This window comes from Lytechinus variegatus, chromosome 8, assembly GCF_018143015.1.
Source record: "Lytechinus variegatus isolate NC3 chromosome 8, Lvar_3.0, whole genome shotgun sequence".
Lineage (NCBI taxonomy): Eukaryota > Metazoa > Echinodermata > Echinoidea > Temnopleuroida > Toxopneustidae > Lytechinus > Lytechinus variegatus.
In genome coordinates, this window is record NC_054747.1 from 31537733 (window position 1) to 31563188 (window position 25456).

At 35.6% G+C, this 25456-nt stretch overlaps 2 protein-coding genes across 9 annotated transcripts in view; one reads left to right on the forward strand and one right to left on the reverse strand.

Moving 5' to 3' along the window:
- The window catches only part of LOC121420355 (TBC1 domain family member 23-like), a 23078-nt gene extending 16384 nt beyond the window's left edge, over nucleotides 1-6694 (reverse strand). For all 5 annotated transcript variants that reach the window (XM_041614957.1, XM_041614956.1, XM_041614955.1 and 2 more), the window contains exons 1-4: nucleotides 6588-6694; nucleotides 3234-3342; nucleotides 2888-2993; nucleotides 2355-2559 (exon numbers count right to left, since the gene is read on the reverse strand). In XM_041614957.1, coding sequence (XP_041470891.1) covers nucleotides 2355-2559; nucleotides 2888-2993; nucleotides 3234-3342; nucleotides 6588-6619 — 452 coding nt within the window. In that variant the 5' untranslated portion in view covers nucleotides 6620-6694. The remainder of the gene's footprint in view (nucleotides 1-2354; nucleotides 2560-2887; nucleotides 2994-3233; nucleotides 3343-6587) is intronic.
- Nucleotides 6695-6794: 100 nt separating this feature from the next.
- The window catches only part of LOC121420354 (E3 ubiquitin-protein ligase CBL-B-like), a 44739-nt gene continuing 26077 nt past the window's right edge, over nucleotides 6795-25456 (forward strand). For 2 of the 4 annotated variants that reach the window (XM_041614950.1, XM_041614951.1), the window contains exons 1-4: nucleotides 6801-7619; nucleotides 10913-11191; nucleotides 16815-16952; nucleotides 19767-19986. In XM_041614950.1, the coding sequence (XP_041470884.1) occupies nucleotides 7108-7619; nucleotides 10913-11191; nucleotides 16815-16952; nucleotides 19767-19986 (1149 nt within the window). In that variant the 5' untranslated portion in view covers nucleotides 6801-7107. Of the gene's footprint in view, nucleotides 7620-10912; nucleotides 11192-16814; nucleotides 16953-19766; nucleotides 19987-25456 lie in introns of all 4 variants that reach the window. The other 2 variants (XM_041614949.1, XM_041614948.1) reach the window with 2 other exon arrangements.

Consider the following 25456-nt stretch of genomic DNA (forward strand, 5'->3'; position numbering starts at 1 on the left):
AACAATGCTAATTCCACATGTTGAGGGAGGAATTAATCGTTGTATCACTTGACAATGAGAAAATTATAATATTTCATATAATAAAATACTAAAGAAATAGTGAGGTGATGATGTAATAGTCTCATTTGCATACCAGTCTGGATGTGCATATCACTGTTTTGGGAAATTAAGCAAAATTTTAAAATGTCATAACTTTCTATTTCACATCTGATTTTGATGAAATTTTCAGTGTCATGCTTGTTGGATTTTTCTCTTTTTATTCAAATCAACTTTTTGTTGGGGTGGACTTGTCCTTTAACAGGAAATCATACTTTATCAACTTCATTTTCATTAGAAAGTGTTACTCAATAATTCCAACTAAACGTTTTGTGTTGTAATTATGTGATCTTCTAACTAAACCAGTGTCTGTATGTTGAGTCACATTACAGGTTTTCTTTTTCGCAATATCCTTCCTCATATTAAACCAAATTGTTCGTTTCACCAAATCCAGAGTAAAAACTTACGACATATATGTAGTTTGGTCAAGAGCTGGAGGTTAACCTCAGTTGTAGATTTTCTACCAACCACAAAGTTGATTTTAGGAGTACTTTATAGGGTTTGAGTAATTCTACTACTTCTACTTCTACTACTTCTACTACTACTATATGTAGCATGACTACTACTTACTACTACTACTACACATGTACTACTACTACTACACATGTACTACTACTACTACTACTACTACTACTACTACTACTACTACTACTACTACTACTACTACTACTACTACTACTACTCTTACTACCACTACATGTACTACTACTACTACTACTACTTCTACTACTACTAGTACTACTACTACAATGTAGTACTACTACTACAATGTACTACTACTACTACTACTACTACTACTACTACTACTACTACTACTAGTACTACTACTACTACTACATATGTACATTACCACAACTACTACTATAAATTAACTATACGGTGCTGAAGAATATTGCTCAAGTCTATCAAAGTTGATATATTCTTCCATGTACATGTATTAATCCTATCCCCACTGAAATGGTCCCACATTACATATCAGTACCAGACAATCAAAAGTACACACACAATTTTATCATTTCACATTTAAAGATCTAAATTATTACAAAGACAGTGCTCAACACAAAAAATGAAATCATCAATGTAGCAAATCTGAGTTGAAGAAGACCTATCGAACTGTTAATAACAAGCAATATAATGGATAATAATCACATGGCATGCTCTGACTAGACCAAGGGTAAGACCTATCATCAGATGCATGTGGTTGATGAATCATACACTAACCACAGCACTGAAAATCAATAAGACATCTTTATCATTCCATCCATAGATAACATCAATAGTCCTGTACTGTATTTTGGTTCATACGATGCTGTATTTTGGTAGACAACCATCAGCCATAGGCTGCTGTTCAACATTTGACATTTGCGGACAAGCAAGACACGCCCCCTCCCTATTCGCTATTAAGACCATAGGCTGGTGTACAACATTTGACATTTTTTGATACACAAAATTTGAGATTGAGAGTGGAACACGCCCCCATTCAATGAGACGACCCTCTTTACATAAAGCTGAGCACTGTACAAAATTTGACATTTGAGAGTGTAACATTCTCCCTCATTCTCTGAGTCAAAAGGCAGCTGCGCAATATTTGAATTGGAGAGCAGGGCACGCCCCCCCTACATATTCCCTGAGATGACCCTCTTAAAAAACTCCTGTACAAAATTGATTTAAAGGTGGGACACGCCCCCTAGTCTTTGAGCAAAGCTTCTACACAAAATTTGAATTTGAGGAATGGGACACGCCCCCATTCTCTCAGACAACCCTCTTTACATAGGCTGCTGTACAAAGTCTGACATTCTATTAAAGTTGGGACATGCCCCCAATTCTTCTGAGACAAGAGGCGACTGCGCAATTCCCCCCCCCCCTTCTCCGAGATGACCCTTTTACATGTACACTGGCTGCTGTACAAAATGTGACATTCTGAGGTGGGACGCGTCACTTATTCTTCTGAGACAATCGGTTACTGTACAAAATTTGTATTTGATAGTTGGACACGCCCCTGTTCTCTCAGATGACCACTTACATAGGCTGCTATACATACACAATTTGACATTTCAGCGAGGGACACGCCTCCACTCTCTGCGACAACCCTCTAATACATACATGAAAGCTGCTGTACAAAATTTGACATATGCAGGTCCCCTCCCCCCTCCAGATTTCCATGAAGCATACATGATAGGTTGCTGAACTATGTTGCAGCAGCTTGCCATACCACATCACAAAAACGTTTAGAGTACGGTACAAGAAAACTAACGTACCTTGGAACATATTTAGTCATGATGGCATAGAAGCAGTTGTATAGAAGAGCCTTGTCCATGTGTAGCGCCACCAACGGTCCAAGAATGTCCAACCATCCATTGCCCACTTCATACTTGAGATTCTTGGACTTACAATAGAAGGTCAAGACAGACTCAAGGTCACTGACTAGTGAGAGCTTTTCCTCATCAGAATTATCAAGCTTATCTGAAAATAGAAAGTATAACATAACGTCCATTATTTAACTTAAAAGATAACAACATGAAGAATAAGTCTCGGATTTGGTGACATGCACAGTATAAAGCTATATCGTAAATCTGTAATCACAATTTTGTGGTTCAATTTTTAATTTTACAATGGTAAATACTGTCATTGTACTTTATTGTAGTGATCAAAATCTGTTTGCCAAGCTATATCTGTATACTGCAATGTGTGTATCAAACTGAAACTGACTTTTCTGTGAAAGATAGTACAGGTCAATGAAGAAGACGGAATTGCATTTCAGAAAACTGAAAAAAGGGAACTTTAGGCTTACCAATAAATTCTCTGCAGTCTTTCCTCAAGACATCTTGCTCAGGAAGATCAAATATGCCATCGAATGACGTCAGGGCATTGGCTTTTCCGGCAACATTAAGACAAATCTGTCAAAGAGCAAAATTAGATAATAATAGAGATGGGCTATAATCCTAGTATAATCAAATTGATAAAAAATGCAAAAAACAATAATACAAGAATAAAAGCCTAAGATTAGAAGTACCACCTTCTTTATTCTTTCAGGACTGCCATAATTCTTACGGTCGCTTTTGCTGTATAAATGTCTAATTTCCTGTCTCCCCTCTCCCTTTCTAGCTCTGCTACTAATAAAGAATCTAAACACAAACCTTCCATGCTGATGCTCTGTAGATGTTGGGTATTTGTCGTCCTTTGCAGATGTTTCTCAAGGTTCCAAAATCACAGCTCTCTACTAATGCCTCTTCAAGTTCGGCATGCCTGACATGGGGAAAATTAATATTAGACTTGAAGAAGTTGAAGTTGAATAAGAAAGTCATGTAATCAAATCGATAGCAGATATATTTAAGAAGAAATTACGGGAATAGTTTCTAATGAAGATTATTCTGTGTTACATGGGAAATTAGGCACCATTTTTTATGTAAATCGCACAGACTGAGTGGAAAAAGAGTTCCGAGGAGTAGACATTATGTAATGCCACTGAAAATTGAAGTAATTATTCCAGCTTTCCTGGCCTGACAGTTGCCTTCAGGAGGAGAAGCATGCTTGACCTACAAGTACATAATGTCCCATATGTAGCATATTATCATAACAATGTAGCAATCTGATAACGTATTATTTAAAAGCTACTTGTTACTAAAATTTTCAACATTTTGTGCTATTACATTTTCATAATCAAAGCATTTCTTGAAAATTTGACCAACGGGAACATTTATACGGATTTAGAAGGGCATTCAATTGCAGGGGCACCATACCTCCCCACATTCTCACAACCACTTTGCGTCCAGATTTAGTAATTTTACGGGAAGATCAGAAAGAGATAATTATCACCGAATTGATAATCCCATTTGAAACCAACATTGATGACACACACAAAAGGAAAGTCACAAAGTATGAATCGATCGTCAGGGATATCAAGGAAAAAGGGTACATGGTGTCATTTTACGCTGTAGAAGTCAGGGCAAGGGCCTAGTAGACGTCTTAAAAAACTCCTCAGAACAACAACCTCAAATTTCCGACCAACCAAATTCTTCCATACTCTTTCTAAACTCGCCATACTCTCCTCTTTTTCGATATTCTACGCAAGAAAAGAGCGAACTTGGGGGGAGGTACGTCACTTGGACCCGTAACCATCCCTAAGGGCCCAAGATGATTTACTTGACTATGTTTTTTTTTTGCGTAAGGCAATGTACTTTACATATTTTACTTTCAATTTAGGAAATTGATTAAGTGTTTTTTTTTTCAACGTGATATCAACGACAGCTTTAACTAATTATTTCCTACATTTATGTTACTCTCAACAATTTTCTATATTGTATACGTATTACTTGTTTTGTAATCTATGTATCTGACCTGCCATCTGTTTGGAATCGAAACGATGGACCTGGTCTCTTTATGTATATATTTTTATTAGTGTCTTTGAACTTGAATAAAGTCATGATGAAACAACAACTTCCTAGAGATGCAGCAATCCAGCTATATTCTGGGAAATAACATTAAAATTATCATCAAATTATACATGTATGGGTACAGCCGGGACATTCTATTCTTTGACATAAACCTTATTTGTATTTTCAATTAGATGACATCCCCCAAAGTAGAATGTTACTAGCTAGAGGGTCCATGCCCCACTCATAACGAAATCTCATTATTAGTTTGTTTTGATTTTCTATGATTTTGTTCATAATTGTCCCAAAGGCAATGTTTAGTTTGCAAAGTACATGTAGGTATCCAACATTAGCATTTGCGCATCTTCATTTCTTTTTAATAATAATAATAATGAAAAAAAATGGGCTTTCTTATCCTCCAAAAGATTTGACACCTGTACATCAACTTCATACAATAAAGATTAAACTTTGTAGGGGACACCTTTACTTGCCCAGGCCCAGCCCTTTTAGTTTCACGTACAACATACAACTGGCTGCATCAGCTCATCTGGAACAGAAGTAACTTTAAATATTCTAGACCAAGATCTACTTCAAATTGAACTTGCTTGGTAATCTGAAAAAGGGCTGAAATTGGCAATGGTGCATTCTACGAAAATGAAAAAGTAGATCTATTTTTTTCAAATAAATTTATTCCATGGCCTGATGGCTTTGAATATTGATAATTCCAACATGATCAAACTTAACTGTGACAAAGCCATAATAAACAGATCTTGGGTGGTATTCCGAGATCCATTTTATCTCAGATAAAATAAAATATTTCGTCTCCGTTAAAATCAGTGAGATAAAATACCCTTAAAATCTCTCAGAATTGGTATTCTGAGAACAATTTTATCTTCATTTTATCTCTGTAAGACACACCTACTTTTTAATCAATATCCAATTAGAAACATGCTTCTATAGCTCTATCATATCACTCAACCAATGGAAATCCATTCTGCTAGTTGTCTCGAAGGAGTGAGATTGCGTCAATTTATTGGCTTCAATACTCTTGCACTATACGCTTGCCCGTCTTCACAGAGATTTCTTTTTAACAAAAATGGCAATACTCTTATCTTTTTTTGAAGGCTATATCGCATCTTATCAAGCATCATTTCAAAGACAATATTAGTCAAGAAGTCTTATGAAATGCTTCCTGATTGTACAGGAATAACTTTAAGGTATTGTTCTCAATGAATATATAAGTTTTCTTAATTTTCATGCCAACATTTGGAATTACCCGTAATTCACCTAGAAATATTGACGAAATCAAAGTTGCGGAGAGAAAATAGCCCCTACCCTCTTTTAAGTTTATTTCATTTTTTCTTCAAAGTAACTTGGGCACAAGCACATCACCCGCGTTACAATGGCCAGATACACGATAGGTTTGTCTACACAGCCACTGCTCTGGTGCGTATCATCATAGATACGCAAGATAAAATTTTAAATAAAATTTTAAGATAAACTGTCATCTCAGAATACCAATTTGATTTTAAGAGATAAAATAAAATGTCTTAAAGATAAAATAACCTCAGAATACCGCCCCAGGCCATGACATGATCAGAAATTACGTTAGAAAGATTTCTATTAAAGTTGTCAATTGTCATATACTTTGGAATTTTTATATTCACCTTTAATAAATTAGGCTAATATCACATGATTATGATTCATAAATAATCATGATTCATGGGATACAATATGTTCGGCCAAGATGTAATCGACTGCATCATACATTCATGCAATGTGTGTAAAAAAATCTCTGCACATATTAATATCATAGTCCTTGTTCATTGAATGAGCTATGAGTGCACATATTGATGCATGCACTGCATGTTGGTTCATCGGCATTTCGTCCCCTCCCATTTTTCATTGGAATTCATTGAATTTCACACAATCGCTGTACACAACCCATTTCCCATTCATTTTACACGCACATTCAAACTCCGAATTAACACACAAAGCTACATGCATTCATCACAAAATTCAAAGCAGAGCTAGGATCACATTAGAAATGATTGACAGAGGCAAAAGATATTTAAATGAACAAACAAGGCGATTTTAAAACCCTTCCTTCTGTCTTACCAACTTGTGTCGTCGCCTCCCGAGGCTGCCATTTTACCCGATGACGTTGAGCCTTTACCCTTAATACCGGAAGTAAACTGTGGATTTCGCTTGAGCCGCAAGCTAGCGCTACACAATACAGTAGCACACAATCGGGCGCGCACGGGCCAGGCGCGCCGGCGGGGTACGGTGACAGCTCGATATCGCTAGCTAGCTAGCTAACATGCATGCACTAATGGTGAAAACCGCAATTGACAGTTCAATTTTCTCGGACACAGAAATTTATTTTGCTTATAAATTTCAAATAAATGTCGTCTAAAGTAATGGCATTGATCGGTTTGGACTCATATCATTATTACTTGTCATCTGCCGTAATCTGGTTATCAAACCTCCCTGTTTGAACGACAAAAACACCAGCAATATTGGTGCTCTTTAATGGGATTTGGACCGAAATGTGTTCTCCCTTCCGCGAAAGGTGGTGAGGGGAGTCGCTTCGTTTGCGTGTAAGCCGTGGGGAAGTTACCCGTGCGTGTGTGCGATCATGGCGGCAGGGAGGCTAGGTGAACTATGGATGAAATTTTGGGTACCGCCTCGCCCGACGATGAAGGTCGACAAGAAAACTCTAGAAAGAACATGGAAACTCATGGAGAAAGTCATGAGATTATGCCAGTCGGACAAAATGAAACTGAAGAACAGTCCTCCTTTTATTCTGGATATTTTACCGGAGACGTATCACCATCTCAGACTTGTTTGGTCTAAATACGAAGGAGATGACAAATTGGGGGAACTTGTCGAAAATGAGTACTTCAAAATATTTGTCGATAACATCAACAAAAAGGCCAAACAGACAATACAACTTTTCAGAGACAATAAAGAGAAAATGTACGATGAGTCTTCTACATGTAGAAGGCAACTCAATCGAATGTCCCTGATTTTTAGTCACAATTTAGCCGAGTTGAAGGCTCTGTTTCCAAATGGACAATTCGCGGGGGAAACCTATCGCATCACGAAGGCGGATGCTGCTCAATTTTGGAAGAAGAATTTTGCATCGAGGTATTCTTGATTTATCATTTTATTTAAAGAGTGAAATTTCTGTGTATTTTAGATGTGAATTTGTGAAGTTATACTCGGTTTCATTGATTAGTTTTGAAGAAATTAATGGAATTAACACCATGTTTTGAAAAGGACATCATTCAATCCCGATGGCATTAACATCTCTGTTGATACGCGCGTGTATTGTATTGGCGTGTTGCGTGCATATGGACGTGTGTATTGTGTGTAATGCAATGGCATTACTCCACAACCCGGAAACTGCAACGGTAATAAATTCACTATGCATTGTAATTGAGTTGAATGCATTCTGGCTAATCCCGACAACAGGGTTTATTAAATACACATTTTTAGGAGGACCTTTTCCTGAATGATTGTTGTATTCATTTATTTAACTGCAACATTTTGTTTAAGATAATGATCTATATGATCTGTATCATGAATGCTGGGTTACTGTTCTGTTCTTAGCCAGTCATTAACCTTTATTTTTTATCATAATATTATTGTGTAAACTTTATTCTTCAACACTACATGTAGATGGAATTTACTTGGAAATCACCTTTTCCTTGTATTTGTCAATTCTTTGTAGTCCGAATATGACATGAAAATGATTCAACTTGGACATTTTTTCACCAAGCATCCTATAGCACCACCAACTGCATCTGTCCACAAAAACTATGTATTCTACCATTTTTAATATTAATGACATATTTTCTAAAGAAGAAGGAGATGATTCAAGAACTTTCAGTTGTATATTTATTATTTGTATGACCATCTTCATTTTTTAAAATTCATCTTCTTTTATTTACTTACCCCTTTTAAATAGTTTACTGTTTACTTTTTATGCTCTGCTTTCATTCCCCTCGGTGTTTCCATTTTTCATTTTTTTAATGGATTTCCTTTAGTTTTTAAAAATCTTGATATTTAATTTTCTAACTATCATTTATTACTTTCCTTTTTTTTCTTTGATTTTTATCTTTTTCCTTTTCCTCTTATTTTCTTTCAGAACTTCTTTTGTATACTTATGCACATACATGTACTTTTTCTCCTTAGTTTATGAATCAAAATGAATGAAAGAATTCAAGGTTATTGTCCAAGGTAACCTTCATGTAAATTGAAAGCTACAGTACATGTTTGCGAAAGAAACATTTCCTTTTCCCTGGAAATTGTATAGTTCAGAATGACTTCAGAGACATAACTTATGACCATGTTTAGTCTACATGTATCTCAAGGTCAGTTGATAAGAATAATTGAAATGGTTGAAACCATGTTCATGTATTGTAGGTCTCTGTTGAAACCAATATTCACATGCAAGTTATGGCAAAAATTGGAATAATATAGTTTTTAATGTGATTGCATTGTCACTAATATCAAGCAGGAGAGATGTGTTTTGGCATATACATGTCAAATTGCTGTTGTAACCCAAGTAAATAGGTAAATATTTGGCTCAGTTTTTCTGATTTTTTAAAAATTGTTTCGACACATGTCTGATAGAAACTCAATTACATGTGAGCACATTTCATGTGATCAGGAATCCTGCATGCATTGTTTCATTAATTCTCAAATTCATCATCACAAAAACAATCCTGTAAAAGACGCATCTTTGTCACTTTTCTTGGAGCACGATCCCCTGATTTCTTGCTAAGACTGCCTATTTGCTACATATGGACATGTAGTTCCTACATTTAAAGCATAATGCAGACTATTGGTGTGTAGAACCCATGATGGTTTTTATGGGCCTCCAATTTATGTGAAAATTCAGTCATAAATTTAAAATAGATTCTTTTTTCTCCTCTATGCCCAATAGAAATTTAGAAACATTGAATCAGGTCTTACAATGTACATGTACATTTATCTGCAATTTAGCCAATTGTACATTCACACTGTACAAATCTAGGCCTATATTTTGTACATTATACATGAAAGTCTACTAGTAGTTGGTGCAAATATGCAGTACATTTTACATCTCTATTTTTAATACACATACCTTTTCACATACTGGTACATGTACTGTATGATAGTATACAGTGCATTCCTATATTTGCTAAAATGCAGTCATCTGCCTATTGATGAACTTGTGAAATCAGGTTATAATCTGTGCATAGTGGCTGCTTTGAACAATGGGTGGCGGTGAGCTGTGAAAACCCCTATTGAAATATACTTTATCTGACGTCAGCATTCGGTACACACATGTCACAAGGAGGCTACTGGTTTGTTTACTTTAATTCTAAAGGAAAATGTTGGAGTCTGGGTTAATCAAAGCAAACAAAACAGCCATGTAATTTTCATTTTGACTTGATTTTTCAAAGAATATCCTGGTCTAGAAATTCTTTTCCATTTTGCTTCCTTCTTGCCTGTTTATATATACGTTCAATTCTTATGATGTTTTCAGCATTTCGTTTGCTTTGATTTTTTTAATACACTGTAAGTCAAATAAACTTTTTCAACTAAAAATGATCACGTTTGAAGAGTGCAGAAGAGTCATCTTAGTTTGACATTGAGAGCTTTTTTAAAGTATTTTTTTAAAACATGTTTTTAAACTTTCCATAAAAAGGTGCAGTAAATGTAGGACCCGTATATTATTGTACTTTTTATGAATGAGTATAGTGAGTGAATCTCACAGATACATGATATACATGCCACCTTTTATAAAATAGAATCATACTTTTGACATTTATTACTTTTATATGAAGTTATGAACATTTGTTTGTATGCAGACATGTTTTCTGTACAAGTTAGGAAAAGATTAGATACATTTGTTTTCCATTAATTTTCATGTGATTCATGAATTTATTGGCGAATTGAAAAGCAAATAATGTAATGATTTACAACACAGGAAATACCAGGGAAACTGAGGGGGTGGGGGGGGGGGAGAATTACGAGACGAACCCCAGGTGAAATTGTTGTTTTTCCTCTCCTGAATAAAGGGAAATAATATAGAGAGTTACATTTAACCAAGATCTCTCTTTTGTCCAGGCTTCTCATTGCCAAAGACAGTTGGGTGATGAGCCAAAAAATTGAGGTGCCTTTTAAATGTCAGAAACATTGCTTGCCAGATTTTGATGCAATATTGAAAAAGAATGTTATAATACTTCATCCTTTTTCTTTTCATTTTACCCTTTATTCTTGGTCATGAATTATGATTTTTTTTTTTTTGTTTGGGGGGGTCCATGGCTCCCCAATCTCCCCCTTCCCCTTCCCCTCATCTTTAAGGCAGTGGCAGAAGACAGTTTGTAAACTTTGCCTTCAATGCACTGGACTCATTCATTTTGTTATTTCACCATCACCTATTTCAGAACTATCGTGTCATGGAAGGTCTTCCGGCAAGCCCTAACAGAAGTCCATCAGGTTCGCTCCTCAATGGAAACCTTCGCCTTAAAGACAACCATAGATCTCACCCGCAATGACTACATCTCCAATTTTGAATTCGATGTCTTCACCCGTCTGTTTCAGCCCTGGTCAACCCTACTTCGCAATTGGAACTGCCTGGCGGTCAACCACAGGGGGTATATGTCCTTCATGACGTATGATGAAGTCAAGAATAGATTGGAACAGTACATTAACAAGCCGGGGAGGTAAGTTAAGATTTCGCCCCCTCGTAAATGGCTTTAATATTCCTCACGAACTCAAGAAATGCCTAGAATCAATCAGCATACATGTACATGTAGGAGATTTATGAGGGCGACAGGCGAGTTTGCCCTTAAGTAGCACAGCTCTAATCACCCCTAATATTCACCAAATGGAATGCTTTGGGCGACCACTTTTCAAGTGTCCCCCCAAGATCTATCACAATTATATTCAAGAACATACAATTATAGAAAATTGGTTTCTACATGTACATGTATGTAGTGAATAATTTTTGTTTGCAAAATGTAAATTCACTACATTTGTGTAGAAAATTGATTTTCTTTTATGTTCTTGAATATTATTGTGTTATATCTTGGGATGACTGCAAAAAAATTGTCATCAAGTAGCTGAAACACCCCCACAGTATAAAAAGAAATTGTTTCTTACATGTACCCTGGCTGGAATTAACATAAAATTCTAAAAATGTTTAAAATTAAATGTCCTTTAAAATGTAGGCCTACGCTACATAAATTTGCCCCCATTTGCAAATGTACTCTAAAGTGCATATCTTGAATGTTTCTGCATCTATCGTACTGGGATGGACTTGTCCAAAATAAACAAAATGATAATTTATTAAATGCCAGTTGTGGTATCGATCTCAAAAAGAGAGTTCAAATAGAATCCTATAAAATGACCACCCAGGTGTTTGTATGTAAATGCCAAATAGCTCTGGAAGAAAATAGGCAATGTTGGGAAATGAGCAAAATAAGCACAGAATTCCATCAAATTTCAGCTATTTTTCCAAGCAATATTGATATGCTGTCCCACAAGCAAATGCATTTCTGTGCTAGTAGTGATCATTAAAACTATTGGTTTTCAGCTATAAAATTTCATGATTTCACATGTAAATGTACCAGATGGAAAAATATAGTTTGGTGACAATTAATCTTGATTTCAAAACTCTCATTGACTAATTGTTTGCTGCAACTACATGTAGGACAGTGTACATGAGGTTCCACCTTTTTTGGGTTGTAGAATATTACATAGTCCAAGATATACTGCACATGTACACTGACTGTATGTACATGTATATCAGATCGTTGTCTTTGCTTTATTGCGTTCATATTTATTTAAGAAAATGTAAATATGTTGTAGGCAATGAAATAATAAATGTCATAATATTCAAGCCCATGAATAACCCAGAAAAAGACTATTGATATTTGTTGTGCAAACCACATGAAAAGGGGGAAAAGTCAATGGCTATTTGCGGAATTGAATTTAGTTCAATCCAGTAGTACTTCAGTAGTAAATATGGTGTATTGTTAAATGTAAAGTTTGGAAAGTTCTGCAAATTATGTTTCCTTGAAAATTTGGCAAAGCAAGTGTGCAGTTACCAGTATGTACTGTAGCTCTTATCTTCTTGATTTTTTACATCTGCCGCCCTTTCACACGGTAAAAAAAATTCATAATTTGAACAATGATTCCAGTGAAAAAAAAGGCTACTGACTATTTTTAGCATGTGTGAAACCAAACTAAAAATTAAAATCACGAAAGCTAATCACAAATTCAAATTCTACTCCAGAGGTGAATTCCAGCTCCAGATATTTAAATCACAGTTTCCGAGTGAGCATACATAAGGCCCGATGATTCTATTTTGCAATCAGATTCACATGTTAAAAGACCACTGGGCCTGTAACCTACAAGCTATACTGTAGCAATAATTGTATAATTTATTTATTTATTTATTTTTTTTGGGGGGGGTTGATTGCATTGACTACAATGTAGTTACAATTAATCATGAAAATCAAGCATTCAATTAAAAGCTAAAAGAAAGAAGTTGCAGCAAACATTATATTTATTTCATGAGAAAGTCTGTTAAAAACTTAAAATAAATCAAGGTTTGTTGTCACTCAATATATAGATCTGGTACAGTTTTAAATGTAAACTTAATATCTTTGTGAAATCATGAAATCTCAGCTCAAAACCGATGATTTCTGATGCTCTGTAAACACAGATAGCATTCTCTACTGGGACAGTGTGTTAATATTGCTTGGACAATTGATGGAATTCTGTTCTTACTTTGATACTCATTTCTCATCAATTACACGTTTTCTTCCAGAACCACTTGACACATATTTTTATACACCAATAACACTCAGGTGGTAATTTGATTGGATTCTGTTTTAGAACTCCATTTGAGATCGGTTCCACGACTAGTATAAATCTTGAAATGCTAACCTTTGTGTTATGGGACTCTGATATGATGTTTGTCTATTCATTAAAATCAACCAGTTCTTGGAGAGATCTTGGCTTATGATTGTAAGAGAATCTGTACTTGTAGCTTTGTTTGACATTAAATTTTATCCAGTTGCTTTTGTGTTTGTTAATTCATTTAAAAGATTTTTTTTGTATATGTACATGTATTTCCTTCTTAACAATAGTTCTTTTTATATTCTTTGCTGTCTTTTTTTCCTGTTTGTTTATTTCCTTCATAATTGCTTAATTTTCATTTTCCATCTCATTTTCCATATTTCACCTGGAAGCTTGGAAAGGAAAGGGAGTTGATCAAATGAGTGAATGTTTTTTGAAATCTGAAAAAAATGTATACATCAATCAATTAAGTTCATTTCTCTGTGCATGAAATGAACATACATGTAATTCCAGATTTCCAGAGGAACAAAGAAAGCAAGAATAAATAGGTAAAAAATGTTTTTTTCTAAATGGGAAGCAGCCAAGGAGAGTCTGTATGGACGACCCCAATTACTTTTCACATTTATAACAATGATGGACATGTTTTGATAACAATATTCAAAAGTGACAAAATATATTTAAAAATCAGAAGACATTACAAAGACAAAGATGCACAAGTGGTAGTATTTGAATAATATAGAATATATTAGGCCCATATATTTTTTGTTACTAAATATGCAAAATTGCTGTACATGTACATTTACATGTATGTATACTTTTCACGCCATTCAAAATGAACGTTTTTGGATATGGGCAATTCTGTAAAATAATCAACCTTTTTGTACATCCGACCCCCATTTTTCTCAAGTTTTACCATTCACTTCATAAACTTACCAAGTCATGGTCATTTATGAATTACAGACTGTCAAAAAGAGTCAGAGAGAGAAAATTTCAGGAAGGTCCCATGTACTGTACATGGGGTCCGACGTAGGGGAGACCAGGGTTAGTTGGAACATGGGGTAAGTTGAAACATTGTAAGTTTCTTTAAAGCCTTTAAAATAAATTTATGCAATAATGCCCTCAATTTATTGCAATAATAATTCAACACTGTTGTATTATTAAGAGGGCAGTATTGCATAAATTTATTTTACAGGCGTTAAAGAAAATTACAATGTTTCAACTTACCCCATGTTCCAACTAACCCCGGTCTCCCCTACATATTTTATGGAATTACCCATACTACATGTACATTATGTTTAAAGATGCCATTTGATATATTATTATAAAGCATTCCCTATTGATTGGGGAAAGAGGAAATACATTGTCTCTGTTATTTGTAACAATACATAAAGATCTGTGCACATACCACACTCATTCGGATTAATCATCAATTCTTTTCCTGTTTGGGAAGCTTGAAATCTAATTTTGATCTCCCATCATGTGGAGAATTAAACAAAAGAAAGAGATGAAAATGACAAGACAAGTGGTTTATTTTTAGCCCATTATTAAATGTGTTCATCTGTATTTCATTTCCAGCACATGATGGCCGGTGTGTATTTAAAGGACACGTTCAATACAGATTGTAGTTTATAATGAGCTTGTTTTAAGAGGACTATTTTTAGGATGAGTTCAAGTGATTTTCTGGAGTGAGAATTAGTGTGTACTAAGGACATGATGTTCATACGAAGTTACAAACATTATAAATGTAGGACTGTTAGGATGTGTTCAAGCGATTTTCTAAAGTGAGAATTGGTGTGTATACAAGTACATACATGTACATGTACGTGGTTGAAGCTGAGTTGAAAATGTTTTTGGAATAGCTCCATGGTTATGTGTTTAAGAGATTCACTGATCTCCCTTAAACCCATAGGAGCTACATACACAGCTCTCTTGAGCCCGGGGGGGGCCACTTACATTGCCGAGTGGATACCATGCGCGACCAAAAAAACACGTAAAAAGGATGTCTTTTTCACGATAGGGCACGTTACGTACGTAACGTGATAAGGGTGTCAAAAACACGAAAATAATGAAAAAAGGGTATCTATTTCGCTAGGAAAATTACGTGTTTAGGGTCAAATTTGCGGGGATGATAAAACAAAATTAAAATGTTTTATAAAGGATGTCCTTTTTGCCCCAAAACTTCGTGTTTAGAGTCCGATTTGCGCGAGGTGTAGAAGGTGGGGTTGGACACTAAACCAAATAAGGTTAAGCCGACGACCGAAGGACCCGTATCAATAAAACATTCTTGTACTCGTTTAGGGGTGCATTTCAGGGAATATTTGCCAAGAGTATCGTTTTTTTCCAATACTTGTTAAAGATAAATTCCAGTTTTGGTAACGATCTCAAAATGACTTTTTACAGAATCTAATATAATGACCACTCAAGAGTCTGTTTGTATGAATAAAAAATATGTGCCAACGGATTCTGGAAGAAATTGTGTAATTGCTGAGAAATAAGCAATATAAGTGCGGATTCGGTCACTTCCGTCGTGTCTTTATTCCAGCAATATTAATACACTGTCCCACGTGTGCCTATCTGTGTTGGTGATCTTCAGTGTGATCATATTTCAGCATAGGTTTCAAGATTTCACAAAGTTCAGTTTATGTAATTGTACCAGAACTAGATCTTCGATGGTATACTGACGATTAAGCCTGGTTTTACAGACTTTCTCATGAAATCAGTGTTTACTGCAACTACTGGCATTTCTCTTTAAGGGTAGGGTTTCACACGCTAATACTTGTTAAGGGTTGCATTTTCAGAATATGGAAATTACGTGTTTAGGGTGCTTTTCGAGACCCCATGGTCGCGCATGGTATCCACTCGTGAATGGAAGTGGCCCCCCCGGGCTCTTGAGGCAAAAGATAAGTCTTCTATGGGCACTTTTTTCCTGATCATATTCATACTTTCAAAATATTTGGGTGAAAAGATATGATTAAAATGGTTTCAATGTAATAACAATTCCATAATTGCATTGCCAATATTCAAATGCTGTTAATGTCAAGTGGCTTTTATTGAGGAATGTCACTTCATTGTCCTAGTGTAAATGTACAGGAAAATTGTATCACTTTTTTCACTATAGTATTCTCTTTCTTTAAAAAAACCCATTACAACAAATCTCATGTTTGATTGCCAGCAGCCTAGCATTGGAAAATTGTCTCCTTGAGTCCCAGCTCAAAGTGTACATGTAGGCGGTAGCAGTATTCTTTTTTTCTATTTCTACTTTTCACAATCTCCATGGAATGGGGTTTTTGGGGGGCTCTTTCCCGATTTTCTTGGGCTTTTTTAAATAGTATTTTAGGGGCAAAATCGACTTGAGCCCCTGTGATTTTTCCCTAAAACGGAGTATGGTATTATTCAAAGTTCTGGCTTTTAGTTTTATTTAGGAATTGCATACTTGTACTGTAAAACCTTATAATGTTTTCTGTCTTCTTATCCCCTCAGCTATATATTTCGTCTAAGCTGTACCCGGTTAGGACAATGGGCCATAGGCTACGTCACCCAAGACAAGACTATCTTACAAACCATTCCACAGAATAAATCTCTATGTCAAGCACTCATAGATGGAAATAGGGAAGGATTGTAAGTATACTTAGAATACGGTATATACATGTGTTTTTGTTTTGCTTCAAAAATTGTTTATTGTGCACAGAATAATGTTGATGGATATGATTCTTGAAAGCATAGATCTACAAGCCCAACCTCTTGATTTCAAATTCAATTTGGTTTTATTAAACAATACTCATCAAAAAGTCTGAGGACTAACAATGTGAGTTTACATTTTTAAAAATACATAACAAAGAAATAAATAAATACATAACATGCAGTGACCATTAAAGAAGAAAAAAATATTATGTTCAAAATGCAATAATAGTATAAAAAGAAATAGAATGAGGAGTTGCAGAAAAAAAGTGTCCAAATGGTGCATGGAATTACAAAAGGAACAATCAGGTGCGTGAATCACAAATAAAAAAGTCATGTACTCAGTAAAAAGCAGTTTCAAATGAAAGGTCACTGGTGAAAAATAAACAAACTGCAGCTCAGTACAGTGGCACAAAAAAGAAAAAAAAAAGATTTTTTTTTTGTAAAGTTGAAGGGTTCATAGTGTTTTCTTTTATTCTATTTTCTTCATTGATAAACATTGAAAGATTACAGTTAAATCCAACCAATGCATTGAAGTGTTTTGAATTTCTTGTTTGCAAGCAAACTAATTCCAAGTCCATAACCAGGGGCCGTATTCTGAACATTGTCTTTTCTCCATATTTTATCTCTTCTCAGAGATGACAAAATCGGTATTCTGGTGAATGTCATAACTTTTGTCACAAAAATTGTCATAAATTTCTTCTCTTTAGCGCACATCAAATATACGCGGCTATAAATGTGCGTAGTCAATTTATACAAGCAAAAGATATGACAAAAGTTATGACAGGGCGTATGTAGCAGTCATAAATTTTGTCATATCTTTTTAACAGTACCAAATATCCCGATACCCTGCCGACTAAATGTCAAGCAAATAATGATATTATTTAGATATCAGTTTCACTCATAATCCATGACAATTTTCAAAATTATTTTTTCATGCTACAATTAGTTAGCCCCTACATATTTATTCCCCTTTTTTCTCTGTTTTCCTTACTTACTTTTCTACTTCTCCTCTAAATTTTTTTACAGCTCCCTGTCTCTCTTTGTAATTACGCGCATCAATATACGCGTAGTTGCACGATGCCAGCAACTGTTTTGGGGATACGCCCTACCTGCCATGGGGCCTTCCTATTGGCTAGAAGGGCTCCCACTGGGAACTAACAATGATTTTGATTGGTTTACTTCTGAAAAATGGGTGGGAACTTTGAGAGATATGACAGGGAAACGACAATGTTCAGAATACCGATTTGTGACAATCATAGCGGTGTCACATCTCGGAGAAAAGTGACAAAATTTCTGACAAAAGTTATGACAGAGTTCCAGAATACCACCCCAGATTCTTTAACCAAGCTCTTTAATATTTGACAGTCTTTGAACCTTTGGTAAATGTGAACAGTTTAAGATATTCTTGGTCAGAAATTGGCTCTCTGAGTTTCGTATATGATTTGGAAGATTTTGTAAATCGAAAATTACCACATCTTGCATGACAAAAGAATACAAGTTTGAAGTGAAGAACTTTTTGGAAATTAAATCTGCTTCAAGTATGTTTTATACTGGAAGTGGAAGGGTGAAATAGTATTTATTGACTCAATGAAATAATCTTTTTAAAGATTGAATTTACATATGATAGTGGGTTCAAAATTTGATTTCTGCCATGGAGATGATTTCCTTCAGCCAGTTATCATCCACATTTCCAGATTTCTATTTCAAACAAGAAGATATGGATTTTCATTTTATTTTTAGGGTTCTTCCTTTTTTCCCCAGCTACAATACATGACTTCTGGACCCTGATTGCAATGACCAAACTACAGTACATGAAGAACGGCAATGACAGATCTTGCTACATGTACATGTACATGTTCCATACTCATAGCTGCCAAGTAGTACTGATTTTCAGTATTTAGTACTGAAAAACGAGAAGAATACTCATGGTTTCATACAAAATACTGATTTCTAAAGTTCAGTTTTATGTTTTGTCCTATGGCATATCTTTGAAAATACTGATTTCCTTGCCAAAGTACTGATTTTCAGCTTTTAAAATACTGAAATGTACTTGTTCAGGTTGGCAGCTCTGCGATAATACTTTTAATATCGTTTAATTATCTAGACTGAAAACGTTGTATTACAATCAAGAACTTTTCTTCTTTCCCAGCTATACATGTATGTACCCAGAGAACTACTTGACAGATCTTGGTACATGTAAGGCATACTTGTTACATAAGTGTTGGTCTACATTGTCCATCGTAATTCAAGAACTTTTCTTTCCTTTCCAGCTACCTGTACCCAGATGGTTGCAAAGACAATCCAGATCTGACGTAGGTACTGACAAAACTGCCTAAAGAACTATTTGACAGGTCTTGGTACTATTGTAATTCAGGAACTTTTTGTTCTTTCCAGCTACCTGTACCCTGATGGTTGCGAGGACAATCCAGATCGGACGTTGGTACTGACAAAACTGCCTAAAGGCCTGGTCATACCGCCTGAGTGTTGTTGGAGCGGTCGTGGAGCGGAGAGAAAAAAAATCATCACCGCTCGCTACCGTTCACCATTTTCGATTTCGATTGTTCTTTTTTTGTTTTTTATTTTTTCCCCCAATTTTGTGAGCGAAATTCGACTCTCTTTCCCTTCCGCTCCAACAACGCTCGGGCAGTGTGACCAGGCCTTAAAGAACTACTTGACAGATCTTGGTACTTGTTGTATAAGTGTTGGTCTACATTGTACATTGTAATTTAGGAACTTTTCTTTCTTTTTCAGCTACCTGTACCCTGATGGTTGCGAGGACAATCCAGATCTGACGTCGGTACTGACTAAACCGCCTGAAGAGCTGATCCATGTTACGGCTGACCAGTATGAACTCTACTGCGAGATCGGATCCAGCTTCCAACTCTGCAAGATCTGCACAGAGAACGACAAGGACATCAAGCTGGAACCTTGCGGACATCTTCTTTGCTCACAATGTCTTTCAGCGTGGCAGGTAAATATCAAGCCGGAGACCGAGAGTGGGGAGTGCTCACGAGGTTAAATTTCTCATATTGTATAGAGTACTGAAGTGATGACATCATATTAAAAAAAAAATCAGCATTTTTTATACCATACCTCTGCGGGACATGATGAGAGACCACCCACGAAGCATATTTGGTGGGAATCGGTCCATGGGGCCCCAAGTTATGACCTCATGGATGCATAATTGAAGTCTGTATTATTGGCTTGGTTAACATTTAGAGCCAGGTCATTAATACATTGATTTCAATGAGGTTATGGGGGGGGGGGTGGCCCATGGACCGATTCCCACCAAATTTGGGTTGAGGAGGTATTTAATAATAGAATGCTCAAGTGAAAGATGGTATCAAAAACGGTAAAATGCAAAAAACGAAAACTGATCACGTCACACTTCCAGAACTAGAAAATAGATTAACACAAATAAAAACACCCCCTCCCTATGAAATGAAAGCAAAAATATTAATGGGACAACATTCTTCTGAATTCCATTTAGCTTTACATTCAGCCCTACAATGTGTAATAAAAATTGCCTTTCTTGATTTTTAACCTACATTTTATTATGAAATAAAATATTCATTCAGCTGCTAACAACTTTGTTAAACCTTAATGATCTGTCAACCATGAAATACAAGGTCCTTTGTTTATTTATGAGCTTTCAGTTTCAAAATTGAAATTGCTGGAAACATAAAAAAGGCTCTCATGTACAAGTTCATGCAATGTCATTCCTAATGTTTGAAGAGCTACCAGCAGACTCGGCAGAGAGTTAAGAAGGGCCCTTATCAGTATGCTTTGCAAACCCTTATATTCGGGTTAAGGGTCTGGATGTGCAGCCTACAATGCCCTGTGTCCTGAATGCCCTCTCGCTAGTCTTTGTGTGGAGACCCACTTCTTGATCAGAGTTTCAGCCAGGGTCTGTGCCCCCATTCTAGGCCCCAGTATTTTCTTGGTCTGCTAGCAGTTCTACATTTCAGATACTGTAGTCTACCGTTACTGTAACCCCATTTCCGCGAAACCGATTTGGTTTACTATCAAGTTGGGCTATTACATGTACCCTGTGGTTCACTATCACTTGGTCTAACATCTATCACTTGGTCTAATATCTCTTGGTCTAATTAATAACAAAATATGATTTGGTTCATCTAACCATGTACATGTAGCCACTGTTCAACTACATGGTACCGGTATTATTGAAAAAGACAAAGTGGATCAAGCCGGATATTGGATAAAATGGTATTCTACAGCATTTTGGCAATTAAACCAAATAGACAAACTACATGTAGTTGTAGACTATAAAACTAGGATTAGACCATGCGGCATGAAACAGATGGAAAGTATGTATGTACTGATACAAAATATACCAAGTGGCAATTATACATTGCCTGATACAGACAATAGAATGCTAACGCCCTTCTTGAACTCACATGCATGTACCGCCTGATAGAGACAATAGAATGCTAACGCCCTTCTTGAACTTGCATGCAAGTACCGTTTTATATTTTGAGATATTGAACGTGTGGTACTTGAAAATCAGAGGAACATACTGTACATTTTCATATTCAAAGGGCAAAGACCACTTTCCTGTAGATACACAGTAGATCATACGCATTTACATTGCCGAGGTGGGGGGGGGGGTGGTTCAAAAAGGAGGGAGCAGCCAAAGAAGGCAATCAAGAGGCGAGTGGAGGAGGAGAGTACAAGGGTTTAGTTGAGACTGGAGGATGCATTGAATCGGGCAAAGTAGAGGGAAGGGGTAAAGAGCATTGCTGCAAGTGTGCGGTGCCTGCAGTCACCCCTGTTCATGGGGACAAAAAAATTAAGATTCTACCCAGTGAGTTAAAAAAAAGAACGAAAAAACTTGACACCTCACAAATCCCTAATAAATGAAAACTTACCGGTATGTCATGAACACAAAGTTTTATATACATGTATATTACTTGAAGGGGTATTTTTTCCCAAATAATTTGATGCCATATTTACATATTTGGATGATAAAGAGGTGTTCTTTGCAGTGTTGTAAATATTGATTTGCTTCGGAAGATAATAGTAAGGCATGACTGCTATGAATGAATTCAGATGTCAATAATCCTACATGTACAACGGTTGCATTAACATCTATTTCAAAACACCTTTTCAATAATTTGCATTAAAATCCTATTTTCCTATTTTCTCAAGTTCATTTCATTAATGATAAGAGATTTGCAAATGACTAAACTCTTGTAGGATGATGACATCATTGGTATCTATGGGGGGGGGGGGTTCATTCATTGGAGTCATGCCTTACTCTTGCACAAGTCAAAGTTAACATCACTGCAAATGATTATCCAAGCGTTACGAGATACCACATGAAGATTGTATCAAATTAATTCGAGAAGATACTCTCTCCAACCATATGTATTCATGACATATTTTCCCCTTAAAATGGGAATTTGTGAGGTGTCAAGTTTTTTTTTTGACTCACACTGTAGTTTACTGCTACTTGTAGTGTAAAGGATACATTTGTATTAAAATTTAAGTCAAAGAAAAATAAAGCACAAATATTTACATGGCAAATCAGAGGAACATTGTCCCTATCGTATATGATATCACATTGTAAGAGGCAATCATTAAACTCCGACAGGTACACAAATATTGCTCTTACTAAATGGACATATAAAATGCACAGCGTGTCTATCCATTATTTTCATCACTTATCTGCTTCTCCATTTTTTTTTTCAATGAGTGAAAACTAAATTCTTCTTGGCCTTGATTTCCCAAATTTACCTCTTATTTAGATATTTTCCAACACTCTTGAAGGGTGAAGTTGACTTTTACATCTAATATTATTTCATATTTTCCTCATCGACTTCTGAACGAGGAAAAAAAAATGAGCAAAAAAAAAAAAACTACATCCTTCAAGCATCCCACTGTAAAACTTCATCCCACCACATTGCATCACGAATGATGATAATAAAGTTTGATTGTGCTAATGATGTTCTGGATACTAGTTTTGTACAAGAAGAATATTAAATTTTGGTAATTTATTAAAGGGTATTGTTTCTTTAACCATTAAAACTTCCCCTGCAATTAACAAGACGAGATCAAGTACTGAATGTATCAGAAGTAATTCATCATCTTTCTCCATCCTTACTGAAAGTGAAAACAAAACTTGCTCCTTTATAACAAATTTCCAGACAATTATTATAAAAGCATCATTGAACATACACTGTACATAATATACTTGTGCATTAGATCTACATGTAAGACTCCATTCTCATTACCGACCTAAAACTAGTTATACTGAAAACTAGTTTAACATGTAATGAGAATGATCAAAGCGGTCTTGGAAGCGATCTTCCAAATCAGTTAAAAAAACCACCTCGCGATATAGGGTTTCAAGATCGCGTTGCCTCGTTAAACTGGTTTTAGCGCAAGTGAGAACACAAACGTTCCTCGGGAAGCAGTCCTCACACTTGCTGTGAGTAGAATTCCTACGCTGCGGTTTCAAATTTCGCGCGAAACTGTGAGCGTACCCATGGCAACAAGATTACTTTCCATGTAGCGGCCATGGAGTGGTTTTGAAAACCACATTTGGGTGATCAAATGGGAACACTAGCAAAGCGATCTTCCAAACTGGTTTTCTGAACCGGTTTCCAGTAAACTAGTCTTTAGGATTGTAATGAGAAAGGTGTCTTTTAGACTTAAACACACATTCCTAATTGCATGACTAAATTGAACAGCACATACAGTAGGAAACCAGTGAATTCAAGGGAAGTAGGTAAACCTAAAACTTTAAAATGTACATGTACCAGAACTTCTAGAGTTTGGTTTGTTTGCTCACAAATTTTCCAATTATGCATAATATCCAAAACGAAACTCCTATCAACATTTTCAATTCAACACAGATAATAAGTCGACTTCAATGGGGATAGTTGGTTTTCATATGGTCATATTTTGGCCTTGTTGAACGCATTCCTACATGTACTAAATTTGGGATTTGGTTTTTCATCATGCTCCAAGATTTATATTTGCGATGTGCTGCACTCAACCCAGGTGAGGTAAATGGGTACCTGGCAGGAATCTATTCCTTGAAACGCAGCGCGTAACAGCTGCACTGCTAAAGCCAGGGTAATTATGCTGCATATACTGTAGAGCGCTTAGAGACTTCTGACAAAATAAGTATTAAGTGCTATATAAGCAAATATAATTATTATTATTATTATGTTTTCAATTTTCAAGTTGCACTTTGCTAGCTACAATAGGCTACATTATTGAATCACTACTTCAACTCTACAAGATGATCTTGATTACTTTTCCGTCTTTTTTTACCTCTAGAGTATATTCTAGACTATTACAGTATGATAGCAATCGTAACAAAAAAAAAAAAAGTTGTGAAGAAAATTGAAATTTAAGATAAAAAACTAAGATTCATTGTCACCATATCATAGTAGATCTTGTACGTAAATCAAACTTTATGAAATCGTTAAGTCTGTATAAAAGCTGGAAAAAATCACACCGAAAATCGCCAACACAGATGAGCATATGTACGACAGTGTATTATTATTATTGCTGGGGAAAAAGACCTGACATCTGCTCAAAATGCCATGCTCATTTTGCAATTATTCAGAAAATCCTTCTCAATTTTCTTTTATTCGCAAACACTTGGGTGGTAAGTTTATTGGATTCAGTACAAACTCATTTTGGAATCTACATGTATATCATACAGTCATTTATCTTTCTAACTTTAAAACATTACATGTACATCTTGTATTAATGTATATTGTACATGCACATCTTTTTCATTATGAAATATTTTCATGTACACTGATGACACGTGTGAAGTTCCCATTGTTTGTGGTTGACTTCACGCATGACATTCTACTGTTGAGTGTGTTTATAATTAATAGCAGTTTGGAGTAGAATACTGTGTGATCAGGAAATGAAACTGCCAGGACCTGTTTCATGATAGCCAATTTGCAATTAACAGTTTAAAGCAGGCATAAAATTATTTCTTAACTTTCAACGGCTACTTTCCACAACTTACTTCCTAAATCTGCAACATTCGATAAGCTTTATCATGGCAATGAATGGGGGTTTCTTTCCAGGGTTTTTTTTTTTTAGTTTTCAGAGCTCTTTTGAGCATCTTGGGGCTATTCAAAGAAAGTGATGAAAAATATATACACTGTACGATGATAATCTAGAGAGTAAATAAGAAAAATACATGCAAAAGTCCATACATACACACACACACACATTTCGTAATCTTGCAAATAAATATTTTCGACTTGAAATTTTAAATATGGGCGGTGGTGGACTGGATCTAATGCTTTGTGGTACCTACATGTATTCCATTCTGTATGTAAAATCATTTCCAACTCCTGTTTTTTTTTTCTCTGGTTTGATATCATTGAGATAAGTTAATAGTAAACTTGTTCTAGTAATGCCAATTGTTCTGAAACAAGACCCAA